Here is a 22795-nt window from a genome sequence, read left to right as displayed (position 1 = left end):
CTGACAGACAAGTTTATATTTTGTGACCACAATGACTGATAATGTTAGAAAGGAGAAGCCACCTTTTCACAGAAATATGCCATATAATCCACAGCGGGGGTTGGGGGGGGATTAAGTAGACTGTCTTTTAAAAAGTGCTTTACATTTTGAGTGAATTTCAATTATGCAGCATTAGATAAGTTTTTCTGTGAGGAGAACTAACATTTACTGCATATCTGTATTTGCAAATATAATGTATTTAATTCTCGACATAATCTTAAAAGGAAAACATATTAATTCTCAAATTTTACTGATCAGGAAGCTGAGGCTCAACAACGATAAGGTCACAACTACTACCTCATACAACCAAGATTCTAATACAGGTCTTACTCCAAAGACTGTTATGAAGCAGGTTGACACTGGTGAACTATGCTAATTGCACCTTCACACGTTTTCTGTCTCTAAGTAACGGTTCCAGGAAATAAGCTGCAGGTCTCTATGTAATAGAAACATGCATAGAAAATTCTACTCATTTAACATTTTTATAGATAAAAAGCTACCTGCTTACTATAAAATTTATATCACAACAGGGCACAGTTTGGAATGGCATTTGCATAGAAATGTTACAAAGACCTGAGGAGAACATATCTTAAAATCCGGCTACAAACCATGTGGTTATTATCTGTCTTATATATTAAAAGCTAATTTAATAGGATAGATGTAAACTAAATTAACACATAACATGAAGAGTTTTAAGAGTTTTAGGGTTATTTTACACAACACGGGCAGTTATAAATTGTGGCTATAATCACTAGAGGAAAATGCTATTATTTTTTAAAGATTTTTAAAAAAATAGTAGAATTAAAGGGGGTCACATTAAGAAACTAATAGAAAGAAGTTAATACAAAGACAGCAGTTTTTAAAAGGTGGGCATTTTGAGTTCTTAACCTTCCTGTTCAGACTGATAACACATATCACACAGTCTCAAAGGGAATATACTTACTCTGTGCCAGTGAGTCTTATAAGCAGCTTTTCCTGGCCCTACAAATGTTAAATGGTGAACTATTAAATCACTAGTAAGATTTAAAATGCTACTTAATTTTACTGTTAGGACATGGTGCATTTTCTATATTAAGACTGGCTTACTATGGGTCATTAAAGGCACATGTATTACTTGAGATTATGATAGCACATAAACCTTCATAAACAATACTTATAAAGGTCAAAATGCAATAAAACACACACTCTGAAGCCCATCTACTGTAATTATGAAGTACCTTATTCTTACATGCTTTATGTAATGCTTTATGGTAATATTCCCAAGGATAGACAGGATGGAAGCAATCTAACTTCTGAAAGACATGATTTGTTCCCTGCTCAGAAAATACAGATATTTACTATATAGCCATCCTAATGTTGGTAACACCTGATCTATCTTGATTTAGTGGGCTTTTGTAAATAAGAATTTGAAATCCAGAAATAAAGATGTTAAAAACATTTAGTTTTTATAAAACTAAGATAGTTTGCAGTACTTTCCTATGTTCAGAAAGAATTCATATAAAGTTAAGGGTATTCTTTTGATCCTATATATATGGAAAAGCACGTATTTGTTTAACTTTCTTACATGTTATACCAAAACATATAACAAGATATAAAAACAAACAAGATACAGACAATGAACATAATGACTGCATCAAAACCTCAAACACATAACCAGACGCAGCGCATGGTCTTGGACTGGATGCTTGTCTGGGCAAAACTAGGTGAAATATTCTGGGCTCTGGTGCAGAAAACAGAGTATAGTTTGGGTAGTAGATGAAATGAAATTTTACTGGGAAAAAAAAAGGTGGAGACCATTGCCTAAAGAAGCAGATTACACAACTATATATGAGTGTATACAACTTGATCCCTTTAGGTTAAAAATGTGTGTGTGTGTGTGTGTGTGTGTGTGTGTGTGTGTGTGCATGCGTGTACAAACTTGTGGGCATACAGAGAAAAAACCACCTGGAAGGATACACTCTAGGGTGTTAACAGTATCCATCTCTAGGTAGTACAAGTGTCTTTTTAAATTTTTTAATTTTTACATATTTGCATTTTCTAACTTCCTGCAATGCATATGTACTGCTTCTGTAATAATGTTATTTATAAAGTGCTGTATATACATACACACATGCTTTAAACACTGAGAAGTAAGTACACAAATCCCAGTAAGTATATAGTGACTATTAATCATGGGAAACTCTTGAGTCCAATTCCAGAGAGGTGAGATCAGAACCAGGTGGGAAGGATTTCTAAGAACTGAAGAAATTAATCTGAATAGACTATATGGCAATTTAATCAATACCATGTCTAAAAAATCTTATTTTAAATTTTTGTTGAAATGCCTGAGACACTGATCTCTTGATAAACTTACAGCATTGAACAAAGTGCCAGTTAAAGTAACATTTCCCATCAAAGATCTTCCCCAGTATAAAGCCTGGGTAACTATATAAGCAAATTATTTTTCAATTTGGTAAAGGATATGTTTATCCTCATAGAAGATGACGAGATTATCTACAATATTAAGACTTATGAGTGCAGCAAACTCTGGTAAAGTTAAATTAATGAGCTGCCTGGGTTTTGTTTATTATCTGGCAAACAGGAAATAGTAGAAGATATATACAATGATCCAGTTAGTCAAGGTAGAGGCTGGACAATCTAAAAAGAGGCCCTTTGGATTACAGGACTAACTACAGGAACATTCTGAGCTGCTCCAAAGATTCCAATTCACCTGTAGCCTGAACAGGTATTTAGGGAATTAAGTCAGTACCAACATCACCAAAACATCGTAATACCACAGGCACAGCCCACTACCATGCATCATGACTAGCCAGAATTCGAGCTGATTAACAAGGCCATAGACTTTATTTTAGCAGGTGGGAGCAATCTTGAAAATGCTCGCTGGATAAAGGTGACAGTATTTCTGTAAGTTTGCTTGGGAACATGTCAATCTTTACTGGCAAGGTACTCTCTCCCTGAACCTTTCCAAGCCCTCAACCCATCTGCCATTCAAACAGAGCCTTTCAGACCCCTTGAACTCCACACAACAAAAAAGTATTGTTTGGGTATGAAGCCTTTCTTCTGTAAGACAGAAAATTCATACTTGAGATCTGCCAGGTTTTTGAGGTTAAGTGCCATTTGATGCAACCCAGCTAAGACCACTTGGAAGAAAATAAGAGTTTTATTTTAAGATATACTATTCTTGTTGAATTTGATACACCAAATAACTCAGTGTATAAAGTGCCAGAGTTATATTCTAAGACACTTAGCAGAAATGCTAGTCTTTTCTTTCTGGTCACCAGCAGAGTACTGGTGTGTGTGTGTGTGTGTGTGTGTGTGTGTTTAATGTTTATTTATTTTTGAGAGACAGAGACAGAGAGTGGAGGGGTGGGGGCAGAGAGAGAAGGAGACACAGAATCTGAAGGAGGCTCCAGGCTCTGAGCTGTCAGCACAGAGCCCGACGCGGGGCTCAAACTCACAGACTGTGAGATCATGACCTGAGCTGAAGTCGGCCGGCCACTTAACCGACTGAGCCACCCAGCCGCCCCAACCAGCAGAGTACTATAAATGCAACAGTTCTTCATTATATAATTGGGGCTGTGTTCTAATGAATTTTTTTGAAAATGTAAAATGAACACTTTTTTTTATACCATCCACTACCTTGTGCACTATAGACATGCCTTCACAAATCTCAAATATTACTCTGCATCTTCTAAAAAATTAGCTTCAAGTTGTAGTAGAAACAAATAAAATGCATGCCAAACAGACTGCCCATGGACAGAATAAAATACAGTTGGCCCCTGAGCAACTCAGGGGTTAGGGGCACCAGCCCCTGTGCAGTTCAAAATCTATGTACAACTTTGGACTCCCCAAAAACTTAACTGCGAACAGCCTACTGCTGACTGGGAAGCTTACCAATAACATTAACAGCCAATTAACACATATTTTGCATGTTATATGTATTACCTGCTGTGTGCTTACAATAAAGTAAGCCAGAGAAAAGAAAATGTTAAGAAAACCATAAGGAACAGAAAATACATTTACAGTACTGTACTGTGTTCATAAAAAAAAAAGAAAAAGAAAAAGAAAAACAACTCTGTGTATAAGTACACCCATGCGGTTCAAACCCACATTGTACAAGGGTCAGCTGCACTTACAACGTACCTGGGGCTACTTGGGTTATGAAATTCATCAGCCCCACAGCTGGCCTCACTGACAGCAGGGCAGGAGTTATGCACAGCATAGACAGACATGCTGGGATGTTCGATGAGAAGGTTTTCCATAGGACTGGTTTCCACCTTGAGAGTGGTTAATCCACCTGCAGTAAAACATGGGGGAGGGGTGATAAACCAGCTCTCCTCCATCGGACAGGACTCAAATTGGAGGAAGCAGGAATCACTTGTATCAGCCAAGCACTCAAGAGATGCAGGTAAACAGGAAAAGACTGAAGGGTGCTCAGTAGGTGACTCTTCACTGATGTCTTCTTCTTCATCTTCTGCTGCTGAGAAACCAGTGCAAGTGTCTACATCACAGTCCACATACATTGGTGAAGTCCCACGGGAGGACGGGCATCACAATGACAGCAGATTGAGAACACAGAAAAAGAAGAGATGATACTGTTAGCTGATGTTCACATTTCTCCTTTCATTTAGGTCAGACACAAAAGCATTTACATTCACTCAATGATTATGAAAGAACTTCTGAGCACCTAGTGTGTGTGTATGTGTGGTGTATCACTGCATCAGATGTATTACAGTGGCTTTGCAGGAGACGATTTTTCTATCCTGCTAAAGTAAACATGATGAGCAATGTGGGTTACGAGGATTTCCTATTAAAGTGCATCTGATCTGAGCAGGGTATGAGAGTTGCAAAACTGGAAGATCTGACGTCAATCAATTTCACTGACTGATTATCTGGCACAGGATGTTTCCTGCAATTATTTTAGACAAATTCTTGCTTATTTACTTTAAAGGCTTAAAAACCTTCAGAGTTACTGGTTTACTTCTGCAAAAACTAAGATGCAAGAGTTTCCATTTTTGCTGTGATGATTAACCACTGAGAATACCTTACCTATGAAGTCAACAAGAATCCATTCATCATCTTCTTTCTCACTAAATTCTGGTTCTTGATTGGAAGAAGTATTGACTTCACCCACAAACATTTTATTCAGTCTCTGGAACATCGTTAAGGCAAGATTGAGACTTTGGCGGGATGTCTTTATAGCTGAGATTTCAAAACACTGTCTTCAGTCAGCCTGATGGCACGACAGGAGATTAAAGTGCACGAGGTGCTTATTCAACTTAGGTGGGAAGCAAGAAGAATCATTATCCCTAAAATAAAACAGGAAAAGAAGGTTATTTCAAATCAGTATATATTTATATAATATGTGTGTGTGGTTTTCAAAGCATGTGCCCACACACACACGTGCACACCCCTCTAGAAGAAAGCTCATGCCTTAGTCTACAATTACAGCCGTTCCCTTCCGGCAGGCATCAAACACAAGAAATGCAGTACCTTTCATCTATAAACCATTATGAATTGAGTTCTCAATGCAACCTGTGAACATCTTACATGTGAAATGAAAGGCTCTTTTCCACATCTGTGCTTTTATAAGGGATCAATCTGAATTACGTATTTCAAGGTGACATACTCCTTTCCTGTAAGAAGAGAAAAACTAGATACTAACGGTCTTGCTATATGATATTCAACTGCCCCGAAGCTGCCAGAGGAAGGCTGCAGCAGGACCAGATGTCTGCCATGTTTCCCTGGCTCATTTTCTCTTCTGTTCTGTTCTTCTACAGGGCTGCAAGCAGACCCAATTCCCTTTAAAATCAGTAGGTACAGCATGATTTGGCCTTCAAAACAATGTCTACAGCTGGCACAGGGAAATTTATACCGTAGAAAACTGAGGACGACAGCAACTAGAACTGGAAACCATTCACCGCGTGGTGGCAAGCAGGAAGGTGTTGTAGTCAGTGTGCCTGGGTTCAAATGCCGTCTCTGCTGCTTACTCTCTGCGCGAGTTAGGAAGTTACACTACTTCAGCTGGCAATAGTTCTACCTCATGGAGTTCTGTGAGTTCTAAATGAGGAACTCCAAGCTTGTCTGATCTTATTCCAGAAATCCAGATTTATATATCCATTTCTCCCTGGTTACTTGATAGGCATATCAATCCTAACACATACCAAAGAGAACTTTTAATTATTTCCTCACAAACTTACACTGTCCTTCTTTCTCTTCTCAGCAAGGAGAAGCAGCAGCACCCAGCGGTTACCCTTGACTCCTTCCACTCCCTACCCAACCCCTCAACCAAATTCTCACCAAGTCCTGTTGACTCTAGCTGAGCACGTGCCTCAAATCTGCCCACTTCTTGCCACCACTTTTATCCTAGTTGAAACCAATCTGGTGTCCCTTTGGACTTTGCCAATCACCACCTCCTAGATGGTCTCCCTGACCCCACTCTTGTGAAATGAGATAATGCAGGCAACCTACTTAGCAAGGCACTTGGCACAAATTCTCAGTGTCAACTATTATTCTACAAATATTTACTGAGTACGTATCATGCATCAAGCAGAGTGAGTGCTAAGCACAGGGGAAGACAGGTAATGTGATGAATGCCATGGAAAAAGTACTGAGTGTTCCTCAGATCTACACAGGTAGACGTCAGGAAGGATTCCTGCAGTAAATTACTTTGATCTGGAGTGGTTGAGAAGATCAAGAATGGAGGAAGGGGGAGAAGGAACACCGGAAACCTGCAGATGAGTGAGAATGTGGCACCTTCTGTATGGCTGAAGATCCAGATGTACAGGTGTGAGAGTGCGCTAGGGGTGCTAAGCAGGAAACAGATCCTGTAGGATCATGTAAGCCAGAAATGAAAAGTCAAGGATGACCCAGGTTTATGGCTTGGCCAAGTGGGGAGATGGCGGGACCATTTAGTGGAAGAGGCATACTGCAGAAGGTGTAGGCTGGGCATCTTGGACGTGCTGAATTTGGGAATCTGCAAGTCATGAACCTGGAGATGTCTAGTAGACTGCTGGATATAGGGCTCTGGAGTTCAAGGGCATGGTCTCAGCTGGGGGCACTGATTTGGGAGTTGTCAACAAAAGGGAGTGACAGAAACCATGAGTAGATGAGACCATCCAGGGATAGTGAAAAGCATCTTCCTAAATGATACTCTTTCTCACCAGCATCAGCCTTGAATCTAACTTCAGACTCTTGACATTTCACTTTCTTTTATTTATGTATTTATTTTGAGAGAGAGAGAGACAGAAGGCGAGCACACACACAAGCATGTGTATGCACACGAGTGGGGGAGGGGCAGAGAGCAAGGAGACAGAATCTTAAGCAGGCTCCACTCTCAGTACACAGCCTGGTGCGGGGCCTGATATCACGACTCTGAAATCATGACCTGAGCCAAAATCAAGAGCTGGATGCTCAAGCAAAGGAGGCACCCAGGTGCCACGACCCTTCACTTTCAAACAATCATCATTTTTAGCAGTACATGTAGTTACAATCCGTATTTGATGAGATTCTTGGTTGAATTCTTTATGTGCAAATGGGAGTGCTACAACTGTTTGGCATGCTACTACGAATGTGTAATACTATGAGTGTGTGTTCAAATAAATGACATCTGAGCACTGTTGTGGTCACAATCCAGCATCATCAGCCATTAATTATTAAAAGAGAGTCAACAGGAAATGTTACTTGCATAACCAGTCTTCCTGAAAGCCTTCTGGAAAGCAGCAGGGCCAAACCATGAAGGCTGGAGCTCTAGTACAGAATTCAAATTCAGCTTTATGTTCCATGTAAAAGAAATTAGGAGAAAAGTGGGCTTGTGTAGTTTGCTGGACCTACTGTAGTGTAGGTGATGAGCTACCACAAGTTCTGACGTATGTAAAGGTTTTGAGCACGTTAAGCGAGGAGGGAAAAAAAGATACTTAAAAAATCCCCCCTTATCTTAAATTACAAAGGCATACATTGGTCCCAAGTACAATTCTGTGTCTATTGAAATAGTTGAGAGAATAATCCCAATTCTCCAGAGTGTAGGGCTGACTGCAGGCCCCGCATCAGCTAGGAAGGTAGAGCTGCTGGGCAGGAAGCAGAGCAGAAAACCCTTGCTCATCCTGAATGAGCACCTTGTCCCCCAAGAGCGATGCCACACCAGGGTAACTTAACAGGGCCCCGGCCAGTTAGGTGGCAGCGAGAAGGCAGAGAACAATGCTGGGGCCACTGTGGTCGGGCAGCTAGCTGCAGGTTCCTGACTGCCAATTGCGCTCCTCTAGCTCCAGCTCCAAACCCATGTGATGGAAGCCAGCTTACGCCTGGAACATATACAATTCTGCCACAGGAAAGGTGTCTCTGGAGGAACTTTCCACAGGGCAGCACAAGTCAATCTTCTTTTGGTTTCCTGAAGTAGTGGCTGCCTTAAGATATCCCCTATTTCCTGCAAGAGCAACCATCCGTGGGTGGGCAGAGTATTCAGGAGCCCAGCCAGGCAAGGGAAGAGCTCATTCTCATCTGTCCTGAGTCAGAGCTGGTATTTACATGACACACCTTTTGAAGCCTGAGGGCAGGACACAGAGTCGTCTTAGGGAAGGAGTGCTGGCCTGGGCCCCAGCAGTAGGGGGTTCTGGCTTTCCCCCTACCACAGGTGGCTCAGACTAAACAATTTAGCCCTCCTGAGCCTCAGTCTTACCACTGGAAAAATGGATCACATCTTTACTCTCTCCACAGACCTCTAGCACAATGAAGAAATGGGGTTGGGCTAACTATGCAAAGTTCCTTTACCCTGCTTTCTGTAGGTGTCACAAAGGACAAGGAGCTGTTGGGAGAGACCCCAACATGTTAGAACGGTTCATGAGGTGGCTGCAAGGCACCCTGGGTGGATGAACACTTGAAATATGACTTGTATGACCAAAAAACTGAATTTCAAATTTTATTTAATTTTAACCCATTTAAAATTCAAATTTGGAAGTTGACAATTGAGCTATTTTTGGAAGAATTTCAAGCATGTTCAGAACAATTGATTAAGCATGTCCAATGAAATTTTTATATGTGAATTAAGATGTGATATAGGTTAAAATATATACCAGAGTATATTTAAATTTTTTTTAAATGTTTATTTATTTTTGAGAGACAGACAGAGTGTGAGCAGGGGAGGAGCAGAGAGAGAGGGAGGCACAGAATCAGAAGCAGGCTCCAGGCCCTGAGCTGTCAGCACAGAGCCCGATGTGGGGCTCAAACTCACGAACCGTGAGATCATGACCTGAGCCAAAGTTGGATGCTCAACCGACTGAGCCACCCAGGCGCCCCTACCAGAGTATATTTTAAAGACTTACTACCCCCTCAAAAAGAACGTAAGATAGCTCAATAATTTAAACAGGGTGCCTAGGTGGCTCAGCTGGTTAAGCAGCCAACTCTTGTTTTTTGGCTCAGGTTCTCACAGTTTGTGAGTTGAAGCCCCACATAGGCTCTGCACAGATAGCATGGAGCCTGCTTGGGATTCTCTCTTTCCCCCCTCTCTCTGCCCCTCCCCCTCCCTCTACTCTCAAAATAAAGAAATATTTTAAAAAATTTAAACATACATGTAATTCACATTACATATTATACTGGACAATGCAGTTCTAGAAAAATCTCTCCAGAATCTTGAGAGCCTATCCTGCTGACGACCCAGGGACCGTCCCTCTCCAGTCACTGCTATTCTTCACCTTGGCTCCTGCCCAGGAATGGAGGCTCTTGATGGGCCTGGTTCTATGTGAAGCCGTAAGTCAAAGCAGAACTTCAGACTTCAGTCCTCACTACATGTCACAGACTTTTAAAAAAATTTTAAGTTTTTAAAAGGTAAACCCCCAACATGGGGCTCAAACTCATCCTGAGATCCAGTTGGATGCTCTACTGGACTGAGCCAGCCAGTCACCCCTGTTGTGGACTTGTTGATATTTACAACTCTAGGGCAATGGATAAAACTAAAATGAAAATTCCAGAAAAAGAAGGTGTCCTAAGAGGACAAATTTACAGATAAAATTCTGGAATTCAGCAAAGAGGGAGGGGCAAAGAAGACTGGTAAGGTAGTACTGCTGTTTGAGGCATGTGCAAGCTTTCCACCCGATAACTACCCAACATCAGCCAACCTGCCAGGGCAGTTTCATCCCAGTGGAGAAAAGAAACAAAGTATCTGGGCACCAGCATGTTAAGAAGGCAGCTTTGTCCCTGTCACACACACACGTCTTTTTCCTTATAAAATTAACTACATTATAGGAAGTTTGGAAAATAAATAAGGAAAACAATTATTCCACTGCCTTGTTACAATCACTGTTGGTGTATTATGCATTTCCTTCTAGCTTCTTCTACACATAAGGTTTCTTTTTACCATAAAGTCTAGTGAAGACACAATGCTGTTTCCTGCTTTGTTACTTAATATTTTATCATTGTTTTTCATATTATTACATGAGTTAGAAATGCTCAGTTAGAAATGCTCAGGCAGAAAGGTGGTTTAATACCTTTAAGTTTAATACTTAAGAGGAAAAGCATTCTAGTTCGAGAACTCAGAAAAGGCGTTGCTAGTCTAGAAGAGCTTGTTAGTACAATTTATCTTATTTTTGAGACAGGCAAACAACCAACAGTCAGTGTGGCTCTGGAGTTACCCTGCTGTGTATGAAATCTTGGCTACGCTACTTGCAACTTGTATGAAGTTAAGATATTTAGTAACCTTTTGGTGCCTCAGTTTTTTCATCCCTAAAATGGAGAAGATAGTGCCAATGTGAGGATTAAGTGTGTATCCCTTAGAATAGAGCCTGCCACATAGCAGGCAGCCAGTAAGTATTAACTCAGAATATGAAATATAACTTGGAATATTTAACTCCATTCCATGCCAGCTGTGTGACTGTAAGCCATTTAGCATCTTTGGGTCAGAATGCCTTTATCTACAAAATGTTTATATAATAATTACAGCTACAATCTACTGAATACTTGTGATATATAACAGTGAGTTGAGGTACTTATTTGTCACATTTTACTAATAAGGAAACTAGGCTCAGAAATTAAGTAACTTGCTTGAGAGTGATAGAGCTGGTCAGGTGTGGAGCCAGCAATAGAGCATACGTCTGTGTGGTTCCAAGTGTCTTGCTTTTCCCTGCACATCATTTTGCTCAGGCTCCTTCCAGCCTCAACTCCGGCTCTATGAATTTCAGAGAACAGTGCTTTTCAGTTGGTTTTGGCTGCCAGTAGGCGGCTCCAAAAACAACATTTTTAAATTAAAAAAAAAAAAAAAAAAAACAACCCACAACTTTGATGATCTAACTTCGAACTATGTGTACAGTTGTGGCTTCTTGACAGTTTCGAAATATCAGGTGGCTGAACTAACACGTCTTCACTGAAAAGCAGCCTCAAAATGATTTTTCTCTTTATATCCCACCCTCCCTATTTTAGAAAAATAAATACGCTCATTCAATTTAAAATTGATTTTAAACTGCAGAAAAACCAAGCCAAGAAAGCTGCCCTTGCTTGCTCCACTCCTACTCCGCCTATTCAACTAGTCATAGGGAGCTTTTCCTCTCAGGGACCCACCGCTGTCGGCCCTGAAGGCTGAATGCCAGTGGACAAAGACGGCAATAAGCGGTAACTCCTAGCCCGTTAACCTCAAATTTTGAAAGTAGGACCATTCCCAAGAGAAACAGGAGGGAACAATTGAGTGAGCAAGCAAGCATTCACAGAAAAGAACAAAAGAAGGGATGAAAAAACAAAAGAGACCTTGGTCATATAAATTAATGAGGTCTTGGTTCCAGATAGGAGCTCTTAAAAATTATGCTGCACATTCAGAATTATAGTGGCTGTGACTTAAAAATCAAAAGCTTCCCAGGGATTTTCACATCTGCAATGAAAAATGTATTTCAATTACCACGCAAATGATTTCAGGATCTGGGGGTACCTCATTATTACGACTGTTCAATGACCCTATGGGTCACTTTCTCCTCCCCTTTTCGGAAACTACTCTGCATTCAGAAAAGGCTCTTTTAGCAACAAATGCCCAAGTTCTTGGAAGTTACAGATGGAAAGGGGCTCTTCCTTAACCCACTCTAATTTGGAATTGGCACAGAAGATGACGAAAGAGGTAATTGCGAAATACAATACAAAATGAGGAATGCCCACATATAAATTCATCTGCAACTTTGAAAGAGAAAACACCGTTTCCTTTTAACTGGCTGTGTGGCCTCGAGTAAAATAACTTAATCTCTCTGGGCCTCGGGTTTCCTACCCACAAGATAATAAAGCCTACTTCAGAGGGTCTCTGCGAGGAGCAACGGAGATAATGCACGTAAAGCCCTCGATGTCGTATCTGGCACAGAGTAAGGTCCCAATCGGCGTCAGCGACCAAAACGATTAGGATTTTACTCTTGACGGGCAAGTACAGTGTCCTTTCCACAGGTGCAATCTCATATAGTGATGTGTAAGATCAGGCAGGGTCAGGGGACATGCGGCGGACAGGCGGACACCTGGGACACTTAGGCGCTGGTCGCCGGGCAAGAAAGGGGGGTTCCCCGGCGCCGCAGGACCCTTGGTGCTACCGGGAGCGAGCCGGTGCCGCGAGGGCTGGCGGAGGAGGCGAGGAGCGCAGGGCCGCCGGGCCGGCGGAGCGGGGCGCCGAGGTCGCTCCTCCCGCAGCCCCCGACGCCAGTCCAACTGCCGAGTGCTGGAGCAGGAGGAGGAGGAGGAGGAGGAGGAGGAGGAGGAGTAAGGGGAGGAGGAGGTCCCGCCGCGGCCAAGAAAACAGGCCAAGCTCGCGGGAGGAGACAGAAACCGAACACCCACCCGCCGCCCAGCGCCGGGCTCGTCCGCCTCCGCCCGCACCCGGGGCCTCGGGCCGGCCGCCGCCAGGGGAGGAGGCGGGAGGCGCGGAGGGTGCCCGGCCCGAGGCCCGCGGGACGGCGGGAGAGAGCGGCCCGGGGCGCCGGCCCCGCCCGCACTTACGTGGGCCCCACCGGCAGCGGGGACCGGCGGCGAGGGAAGCGGGCGCGCCGCTCGGAGGGGACCGGCGCGCACGGGCGCGGGGCTCTGCTGAGGTAGCTGCGGCTCCCCGGCCGGCGGGCGCGGAGCGCGGGGCGCGGGGCAGGTCCGGCGGTCGTGGTGCTGAGCGGCTGGCCGCCGGCCGCCCGTCTCGCTCCTTTTGTTGTTGTGCAGCGCTCGGAACAGCTGATCGGCCGCTGCGCCCGCCCGTCGGGCCCGCCCGCCCGGCCGCCCCGCCCCGGGGCCGCGCCAGGCCCGATCCCACCAATCGGCGGCGCGGGGGGGCCCGGGGCCGCCCTGCGAGAGGTTGTCACTAACGCACGTGACCTGGCGCCGAGCCGGGCGACGCTCTCAAGTTAGAAACAAGCCCGGGCAACAAAAGCCGAGGGGCGAGACGAGGGGCGAGCGGAAGGGAGGGCGAGAAGGGTGTGAGGGGGTGGGTGCCGGCACTGGGGCCACTGGGAGGGGAGGGGAGGCCAGGCGGGCCTGGGGGCGAACAGAAATGGGAACCCGCGGGAGTGTGAGGAGAACGGGAAAGGTGAGAGGAAGAGCCCGACCCCAGTGGCCCGTCTGCCCCAGTAAGGGGGCAGGGGCCAAGGGGTTGGGGCACTGAGGGACACAGCAGTTTTTGCTGTGAGCAGAAAAAAAAAAGAAAAAAAAAAAAAAAGGCGTTGAGAGTGATGGAGGCCAGAGACCCCAAGAGGCCTGTTCAGGCCAATATAGGGGTAAAGCCTTAGACATGGGTCTGTAAAGGCAGCTCCAGGCCCGCTTCTTGGCCTTCTTGGGAAGGAAAGTCTGGCTCTAGGTACAGGGGATGCTGGCCCCCTTAGCCTCCTTTTTGAGCCAGGCCCCAGCACCCTGTGGTGACTGACACTGGGAGCTGACCGAACTTGCCCGCAGGCTCAGGATTCAACCTGCAGGCAGGCAGAGCAGAAGAGGCCATGAGACCAAACCTGAAGGCAGTGAGGTCGGTGATCTGGCCGGGCTTCTGCTCCAGCAGACTTGAAGAACCCTGGAGGGAGGAGAGGGTGGAGAGCTGCTTCTTCCCTAGGCTCTGCATCCACGCTCGCCAGTGACCCACGGAAGCTCTGACCTCTTACTGTTGTCATACCTGCATACCGTTGGCATTCACATGGGGCCTACCTGCTCACCGGTTATTTATAGTGAGAAGAGAATGAAAGGGTGAGCTGACAGATGCTTTCCAAATCAAAGTTCTGTATGCAGATGGATGGATTAACTGTGTCTGGCAGAGACAAGGGAGTCATGTTGATGCATCTCTTCTCTCCTGGTTCCTGTTTGGACTGAGATGCAATTCTCTGACCCAGGGCGAAATTTATAGCAACTGCTCACAGGTATAATCATACAGTGTCTGAAGGGCTCTCACCATTCTGACTCTCACAAGAATCCTGGTTTTAAAGGATGTAACTCAAAGTTCAGGGGATTTTCTGATACCCAGAAGTAATAACAAAAATAAGGTGGCCATTTGAACTTTCCTCAGGAGGTAGACTGAGGCTGTAACTTGGATTGGACAATCTCATGGAATTGAGTATGCTTTAGATTTTAGGTTTTGGCAAATCAGGCTCACCCCAATATTTTCTAATATCATTGCTATCTTTGGAGCTCCATAAACTCTTGCTCCTTCTTAGGAATCCATGAAGAGACCATCTCCCCATTCAGAATAAAGGCACGATAATTCTAAAGGTCTAATTCGTAATTTGAGACCTACCTTTTCCAATTTGATAAGGTTTATCACTGTTAAAGGCAAAATGTGAAAGCATACAATACTTTGTTATGATGGAGAAAACAATGTGAGGTAGATGATGCTTCCAAAGAGGGTCACAACAATATTTCTTGCATCATGAAGTAGAGACTGTTTTTCTTCCCCTTGAATCTGGGCTGGACCTGTGACTGCCTTGACCAATAGAATGTGGCAGACATAATGTTTCTAGCATGTCTAAGACCAGACACTAAGCAAACCTGACAACCTCTGCTTTGCATTCTGGGGAAAGCCTGCTACCGCATAAGAAGAGAACACCATGCTGCGAGGAAACCCAAGCTAGTTATGTGGAGAGGCCACATGGAAAGAGAGACATGCCTGGCCAGCCCCTAGATTATTTAGCTCATGGTACCTGAGATCCCAGACATAGGGGTGAAAAAGCCCTCTAGGAAGTTCCAACTCCAGCAGACGCCACAGGGAACAACGATGAGCCATCCTCACTGAGCCCTGTCAAACTGCAGAATCACAAACAAATAAATGACTGTTGTTTTAAGGCACTAAATGTTGGCATGGTTTTACAAGCAGCAACAGATAACCAAAACGCAAAGCTAAACAATAGGAAGGCCCCTGGCAGACAGATCAACCTTCTCTAAACTCCACAAAGTAGAATTTGGGGGATAAAAGAACCTTCTTATCTCAGGGGTCATTTGCTTTCTGTTTACCCTCTCACTGATTTGTAACCTCCCCACCCGGTGCTTGTTTATCCCAGTAGCGTACCAAGGGGGTGAGAGAGGGGGTGTGGGAGAAGTCTGCCCCTATGAGGGAGAAGTATTCTATCCCTGTACATTGTTTGGAACTGTTGGAGCATGAAAATAATAAAAAGCAAACTGACTTTTACTTAGTTTTATTATTGTTTGAAAATTTTCTACAGACAAGCACACACACAGAAATTTTCTGCTTACTGTCTGCACCGGGAGTGGATTGCTCCCACTGACTCCCTCCTCGGGTATGCCACTGGTTTACATAGATGCATGCGGTCAGACTCAGGAGTAATGTCATCTCCACAACATAGAGCTGTCTGAATACAACCAAACTGTCAAATCACACAGCTGCACACCAGCTTCTCGTCTGTCTGCTGACAAAGACCCAGCCAGGTTCCCTGCCTGGGCAGACCCAGTGAATCCAACCATCCTTTAATAGGCAGGATAATTCTCAGCAGGTTGCTATAGTACCCACGTCCAGGCTGACTCCCTGCTGTGGGGGTGACCCTTTCCCCATCTGTCAGAGTCCTCCTGTCTGTTTTCCATGGAGCTCAATACACTCCCTTATCTACCCCAACAAAAGGGATTCAACCTCAAGTTTTGTTGTGAAGGACCACGGGGCAGGGCCACATTTATGCCAACATCCAGAAACAATACAGTTAATGCCCCTGCCTCCTGCTTACAAAGGCAGGCTGTGGCCATTGCCCTGCCAGTTGCTTCAAGGCTGCTAAAGAATGTTGCTTCCTATCAAGCCACAGATGGAGAACCCCACTGGGTGGCTACTCAGGGCAAGCTCAGAACAATAAAGCAACAAGTCGCCCAGTCTATACTGAGGAGGGTCTGAAAGTGAAGTCCGCTCAGGCAATTTACAATCGGTCCATCAGCAAATGCAGCCTGTTGGGCTTGTATCGTCCATCCAGCATGCTGTCAAGTGTCTGGGAAAGACAGAGGGTTTTTGTTTAATTGCATTTTAGAAGAGCAATCACTTGGAATTCCAGTGAAATCTGTTCTAAGAGAAGAAAAGAAAGGGTCTCTCATGGTCTCCAGAAAGCCTGAAACAGAAGGAAGCCAGAGGCTTGGTGCTCTACTTTCTGAAATAAAAAACAGAAAACAAATCTAACTGGGATGCCCTTACCATCTCAGGAAGAAGTCAGAAATGATACCAGGGCCATAGGTGTTAACAGCTCTTCCAAACCCCTGGAACCTTATAACTCTTGCATATTCATTTTTTTTTTAACCCTATATCCTACCTATGTTCACATGGTGATTAGAACCAAATCCTCAAAATGAAAGAGCCTGTGTTCTGGCTGAGGCACCAGAAAGGAGAAGGGAGGTGGGCCTAGCCCATTCAGCAGCCAGTATTTGGGGAGAAGAGCCCTTGGGGCTGTAGTGGCATAGGCTGGATTATGAGTGATCGATGACAGTCTCCCAGACACACAGTGCTCTCTCCAGTTCCTCTAAAGTCCTGAATTTAAAGGCTTCTTAGTTTTTAGGTGAATGCACAAATAAGTACTCAATTATTTTAAACTGTATTAAAAGTTAGCTGCAGAGCAGAAAGGGAATCATCCTTATGATGATTATCCTTAATCATGTCCTTAATACATATGGCCTGGATACATGATACAGAATGTCCCTGTATACACCATCCCAGCCCTAGGGAGCCGCAAAGCCCTAGGGACCAGTTACGTGGGGTAGACCCAACCGGGTGAAAGGGCAGTTGCAGTGGCTACCTGTGTGAGTGCAGGTCAGGTCTTCTACAACTCCTGCTGCCAAAGCTAACTCTTCACTCACATGCCTACTTCTGGGTCACTGCCCAACTGTTGCCATGTGCCAGAGGCAGCCCCGGGTGGGGTCTGTAGCCATGAATTGCTCTATTATGGGGACACCTTGAGTAGAATGTGTCTTTCTGCTCTTCTTAAAAGGATGATGCAGATAATATGATTGGTACTTACATAAGCTATACACCACTTACATAGTCTTCCTATTTAAGGAAACTTGTTTTTGGGTTATTCTTTTTGCTGGAATTAACTACCTTAAATATCTACTACATTTTGCAAGATTAATTTATGTTCTTAAATGTCCAGATTGTTCATGGCTTTGGCAAAAGACCTAAGCATGTTGCTAATCTGAGGCAGGAGGGTTTTTGGTTTCTGTTCTTTTGGGGCCTCTTCTGCTTTAGTCCTCTTTGGTAGGAGTAGCCATTTCTTTCCCTTTGTAGCTCAGGAAGAGGGAACACATAAATATATAGACCTGTAGTGGTTAAGCCCCATCCACCCATTCATTCAGGTCTATTGTATTCACAGAATCTATTCATTCCTCCAATAATTATTTAACGAGCACCTAGTTTATGCCAGGCACCAGAGACTCAGTAGTGAACAAAACAAAGTCTCAGCCATCAAGAAGTTTCCACCTAGTGGAAGAGAAACAATAAGCAAGTAAATATATAATGTAATGAGTGCTGCAAAGAAAAACAAAGCTGGGTAAAGGGTTAAAGAGGCTGGTGGGGACATAGGATGGTCCGGCAGGCTTCTTTGATGAGGTAGCACTTGAGCAGCCAGAACAGGAGGGCAGACATGAGGGGAAAGAGTAGCCTAGGCAGCCAGAAGAGCCACTGCAAAGGCTGGAGGCAGAAGAGTTTTTGTGCTCGAGGAACAGCACTGTTCTTGAACGAAACAGTGTCAACTGAGAATTGGGCGTGATCTGGTATCTGTTGGTTACCTGAGCAGACCCACAGATCTATGAGAACTTTAAATTCCTTTGCAGTCTTTTGGGTTTCTGCAACACTTCCAGAAAGGCACATAGGTCCCTAGGAAGTAACTTTTCATGTTTACCATAGCATGGAACTAAATTTCAGAGCCCGGAGAACAGGAGTCATGGAATGGGCCTCCGGTAATCAATTACATTGCATGCTGGGAAGGCAAAACCACTTTGGAGCATGTGGTAAGCAAGAGGAGGAGACTGGGGGGTTCCTGCTCCGTATGGGGACATTACTTACCTTCTGAGTCCCTCAGTGTCCTCAACTGGAAGAGCAGGAAAAAAATACCAACTTGGAGAGACAATGAAATCAGTAAAGTGTCTGGGACATTAGGTGTTCGATAAATATTTGTTTTCACCAGCACACAGACCTTTTTCTAAGGACTTTATTGTAAGGGTTTGTTTCTAATCACCTTGTGGAAATAGGATTTTTTTTTTTTTTAAAGGAAAAATCTAAAGCTTAACAGCTTTAATAGCTTCTCAGAACTTGAGCCTAAAAAAACCCAACAAGGTTAAGGACAAAATGCTCTCATCTTCTTTAATAAGTCTATACAAGCAAGCCACAGAGGTCTAGACCCATGTTTGAATTTGTCCCTACTTAACCTGCATTTTGTATTATCTGAACGTTTAAAGCCACAGTTTGGAAAATAAGCCCTTCCCCAACACACACCGATACCCCTGAGTTACTTTACCTGCTCAAACACAAGTGCAACTGAAACCAATCAAGCCTGGAGGCCATACCGTCCATAATTAAGAATAGCATTTAAAGTGAGAAGCAGCTGTTTCTCATGGTTAAGAGTGCTAGTTTTGGAATCAGACCTTAGTGCAAGCTCTATGACCTTGGATTTGACCTCTCTTAGCCTTAGTTTTTTCATTTGCAAGTGGAGATAAGATTGTCTCTACTAGGTGGTCCTGAGGATTAAATGAGATCATGCATATAAAGCATTTAATATAATGCTTGACACTATAGTATGAGGTTATTAAAATGTTATAAGGGTAACCTGAGAGTACTGAGTTCTACAACCTTTAGGAGAGTGATATGTGAGACAGTGGGTCGAGAAGGTGAATTTTGAGCCAAGCCCTGAATGATGTAAAGGAGTAAGTAAGCTCTGTGAGGCTCTATCCAGTGACTAGTAGTAGAGGCAGAAGGAACAGTAAGTGTGTGCATAGAGGGCCAGCAGTGTGGCTGGAGGGTGGTGAGGGAGGAGGGCAGTGGAAGATGAGGTCAGAAAGGTCATGAGGAAACGTGCAAGCAGGGATGAGAAGTTTGGATTTCATTCTAAATGTGATGGGCCATTAGAGTTTCAGACATGTTGAGTTTGAGATGCTCTTTGGAAATCTAGGGGGCATTGCATATTCTGTGGGCAATTGCATATTTGAGAACAGAGCTAAAGGCACAGGTAGGGGCTGGTAACATAAATGGTGTGACTTACCAGCTTTTAAATAATATTAAAGCCACAGAATTGGATGGAATGACCAGAGAGAGGATCTGAACAGAGAAGAAGGCTGAGGCCTGGGCCTAGGCTCTGATATTTAGAAAAATGAAGGATAGGAATATTAGCAGAGAAGACTGAGAAGTAGCAGCTGATTAGGTGAGAGAAAAATTAGAGTGAGGTAACGTGGAATCTAAGTGCCAAAAAATGCCTTTAGAAAGGAAATTGGGACTGAGTGTGGAGAAGCCAAATATGATTAAGGACAGTCAAATGGTCTCTGGCTCCAGCAAGATGGTGGTCAGTGGTGCTAAGAGTATCAGTTTGCTACGGCTACCATAACACAGTGCTGCAGAAGCGTGACTTAAACACCAGGCATTTATTTTCTCACGGTTCTGGAAGCTGGAAGTCCAAGATCAAGGTGTTGAAGGATTGGTTTCTCCCTGAGGCCTCTTTCCGTGACTTGCAGATGGCTGCCTTCTCCCTGTATCCTTGCATGGACTTCCTTCTGTGTTGTCTGCGTCTTAGTTTCTTCTGGTAAAGATGGCAGTCAGATTGGGATTGGGCCCAATCAGACTGTCTTGGTTTAACCTAAACCTCTTTCAAGGCCTTGTCTACAAATATAATCACCTTCTGAGGTGCTGAGGGCTAGGCTTCCACATATTAATTTTTGGGGTTGCGGTGGGGGGGGGGTCACACACAATTCAGCCTGTACACTAAGCAATTCTTTTTTTTTTAATTATTTTATATAATAGCGTGAGCAGTGTAGGAGGCAGAGGGAGAGAGAGAGAATCTTTTTTTAAAGTTTATTTGAGAGAGAAAGAAGGAGAGAGGGAGAGGGAGAGAGAGAGAGGGAGAGAGAGGGGAGAAAGAATCCCAAGTAGGCTCTGTGCTGTGAGCGCAGAGCCTGACGTGGGGCTCAGTCTCACGAACCACTTCATGACCTGAGCCGAAATTAAGAGTGGGACACTTAAGGGACTGAGCCACCCAGGTGCCCTGAGAGAGAGAGAGAGAGAGAGAGAGAGAATCTTAATCAGGCTGCACTCTCACACGGAGCCTGATCCAGGGCTGGATCCCACCACTCTCGGGATCATGACCTGAGCCAAAATCAAGAGTCAGACAGTCAACCAACCGAGCCACCCAGGTGCCCCTAAGCAATTCTTTTTTAGGAATTTTGTTGTGAAGGAGAACAGAACAAAGGATTAAGGTGGAACTAAAGACATTCTCTCCAAATGGGGAGACAGGGAGGTTTTGTATTTATTTTGGATTTTTACTACGGGAGAAGTTCCAGTCGCTGGTATTGCTGGTGAAAATGGCACGATAGAGAATCTGAGACTGTGGCTGCAGGAGAGAGGGGGTTATTTCAGAAGCAAAGTTCTTGAATACCAGAGAAGGGATGGGATCAAAAGGTGTTAAATGACTTATCCAGGTCATTAACTTGTGAAGGGTAGGGCTTGCACTTGATCCCAAGGATCTTAACCCCAAAACACACTGTCCCACTGACTACATTTCAATACCTGTTCTTGGGAGCAGCAATAACCCGAACAATCCCCTAGGAAGGAAGGAGAGTAACACAACAAAGGAAACGTGTTCGCATATGGAATTATAGCTGTCCTGGCCACCTATTACCACTTGCAGGGGTGAGGGAGGTTGTGAAGGGTTCACAGAAGGGGAAGGAGGAGAAACGGGTGAGGCTCTATTTGACTGATTGATGAACGAAAACACCCTTAGGAAGTCCAGTCCCCAAAGTGGTTGGATATTTCTGATCTGTGCCCTGGAATTGGCCTATTTATCTGGACTAAGCTTGGCTTCAGGTCACCACCAGTTTCAGACAGTTACATCATCAGCTTTCCGTATGCAGATTGCTACCCTCTTTCACCAGAGCCAAGAAGCATGTGGCTTTGTGATTTTGCTTCTACAAACTCTCTTATCATAGCACTTGCATGCTGGAGCCCAGATGTTAAACAAATCAATCGGTAAATAAACCTTGGCCTCACATTTTGTACAGACAAATTTAACACATACACACACACACACACACACACACACACACACCACACAGTGTCTCTTAGTGGCTGCACAGCCTCCCAGTCAAAGGATCTCTGCCTGTAAACACTTCATTCTCTTTTGCTACCTTCCCTCCTTCCTTCCTTCCTTCCTTCCTTCCTTCCTTCCTTTTCCTTCCTTCCTTCCTCTTCCTCCTTCCTTCCTTCTTTCTTCTTCCTCCTTCTTTCTTTTTCTTTCTCTTTTTTCTTTCCTTTCTTTTTTTTCTTTCTTTCTTCTTTATTGAGCTACAACTCACCTGTTACAGAATCCACCCATTTGTAGTGTACAAGTCCTTGTCTTTCAGTGTATGTTTTTTGTTTTGTCAACACTTCATTCTTGACACTGTGGTTTTCACTTCAGCGGACAGGTCAATCTCCCGCTGTTGGGATGGCTCTGCTATTTCAGTCACAGCAATAACCCAACCTAAGGAGTTTATCTGAAGGCAAATGTCACTCTGTGACTTCCCTGGGGCCTAGTGAGCAGCTGATGAACCATCCCAATTCACCGATGAAATACAGTGTTGGTTGCATGGGTGACTGCTGTGGAATGAATAAACATGGAACTGATGAGCAGGTTTTCCTACAGTGAGGGACGGACAATCTACTTGGTGCTCAGACAATGGCATCTCAGTATTTTTAATCCAAATGGTAGAACACCAAATCCCTTACATTTGTCTCATATCTTCTTACCAACCCTTTCCCTTAAATACTCCATCTCATTATCCTCCAAAGTGTTTGTTTTGAAACCACGAATGTCCTCTTTCCTCTCATGGAAACCACCTGTAGCAGCAACAACTGGGGCTGATGCAAACATTTGTTTTTGATAACAGTGTATTTTGAACGTCTGTGGTTTCAATTTCTATTTTCGTCCTTTACTGTCGTAATTTTTTGATCTCTTCATACTTTGTACAGATAGTTTTGCTTTTCCCAGGCTTTTCTACTCTGCTGAATACATCAGTTACATAAACTGAACTCAGAACTTCTAAATTTCCAAAATCAGTACCGTTGTCCCATGACTTACATTTTTCAGTATGTTTTCATCTGCAATATTTATTTTATTTTTTAAAG

At 44.1% G+C, this 22795-nt stretch overlaps 1 protein-coding gene across 12 annotated transcripts in view; it reads right to left on the bottom strand.

Moving 5' to 3' along the window:
• The window catches only part of TP53INP1 (tumor protein p53 inducible nuclear protein 1), a 156347-nt gene that overhangs the window by 4993 nt on the left and 128559 nt on the right, over positions 1–22795 (bottom strand). For 8 of the 12 annotated variants that reach the window (XM_032591992.1, XM_032591996.1, XM_030303860.1 and 5 more), the window contains 2 exons: positions 5089–5348; positions 4183–4540 (listed from right to left, as the gene is read on the bottom strand). In XM_032591992.1, the coding sequence (XP_032447883.1) occupies positions 4183–4540; positions 5089–5200 (470 nt within the window). In that variant the 5' untranslated portion in view covers positions 5201–5348. Of the gene's footprint in view, positions 1–982; positions 1021–4182; positions 4541–5088; positions 5349–11766; positions 12554–12984; positions 13198–15149; positions 15169–22795 lie in introns of those variants that run through there. The other 4 variants (XM_032591999.1, XM_030303859.1, XM_030303861.2 and 1 more) reach the window with 4 other exon arrangements.

Source organism: Lynx canadensis, chromosome F2 (assembly GCF_007474595.2).
Source record: "Lynx canadensis isolate LIC74 chromosome F2, mLynCan4.pri.v2, whole genome shotgun sequence".
In the NCBI taxonomy this organism is placed as follows: Eukaryota; Metazoa; Chordata; class Mammalia; order Carnivora; family Felidae; genus Lynx; species Lynx canadensis.
The sequence above is the reverse complement of the archived record's forward strand: the minus strand, read 5'-3'. Positions and strand labels throughout refer to the sequence as shown.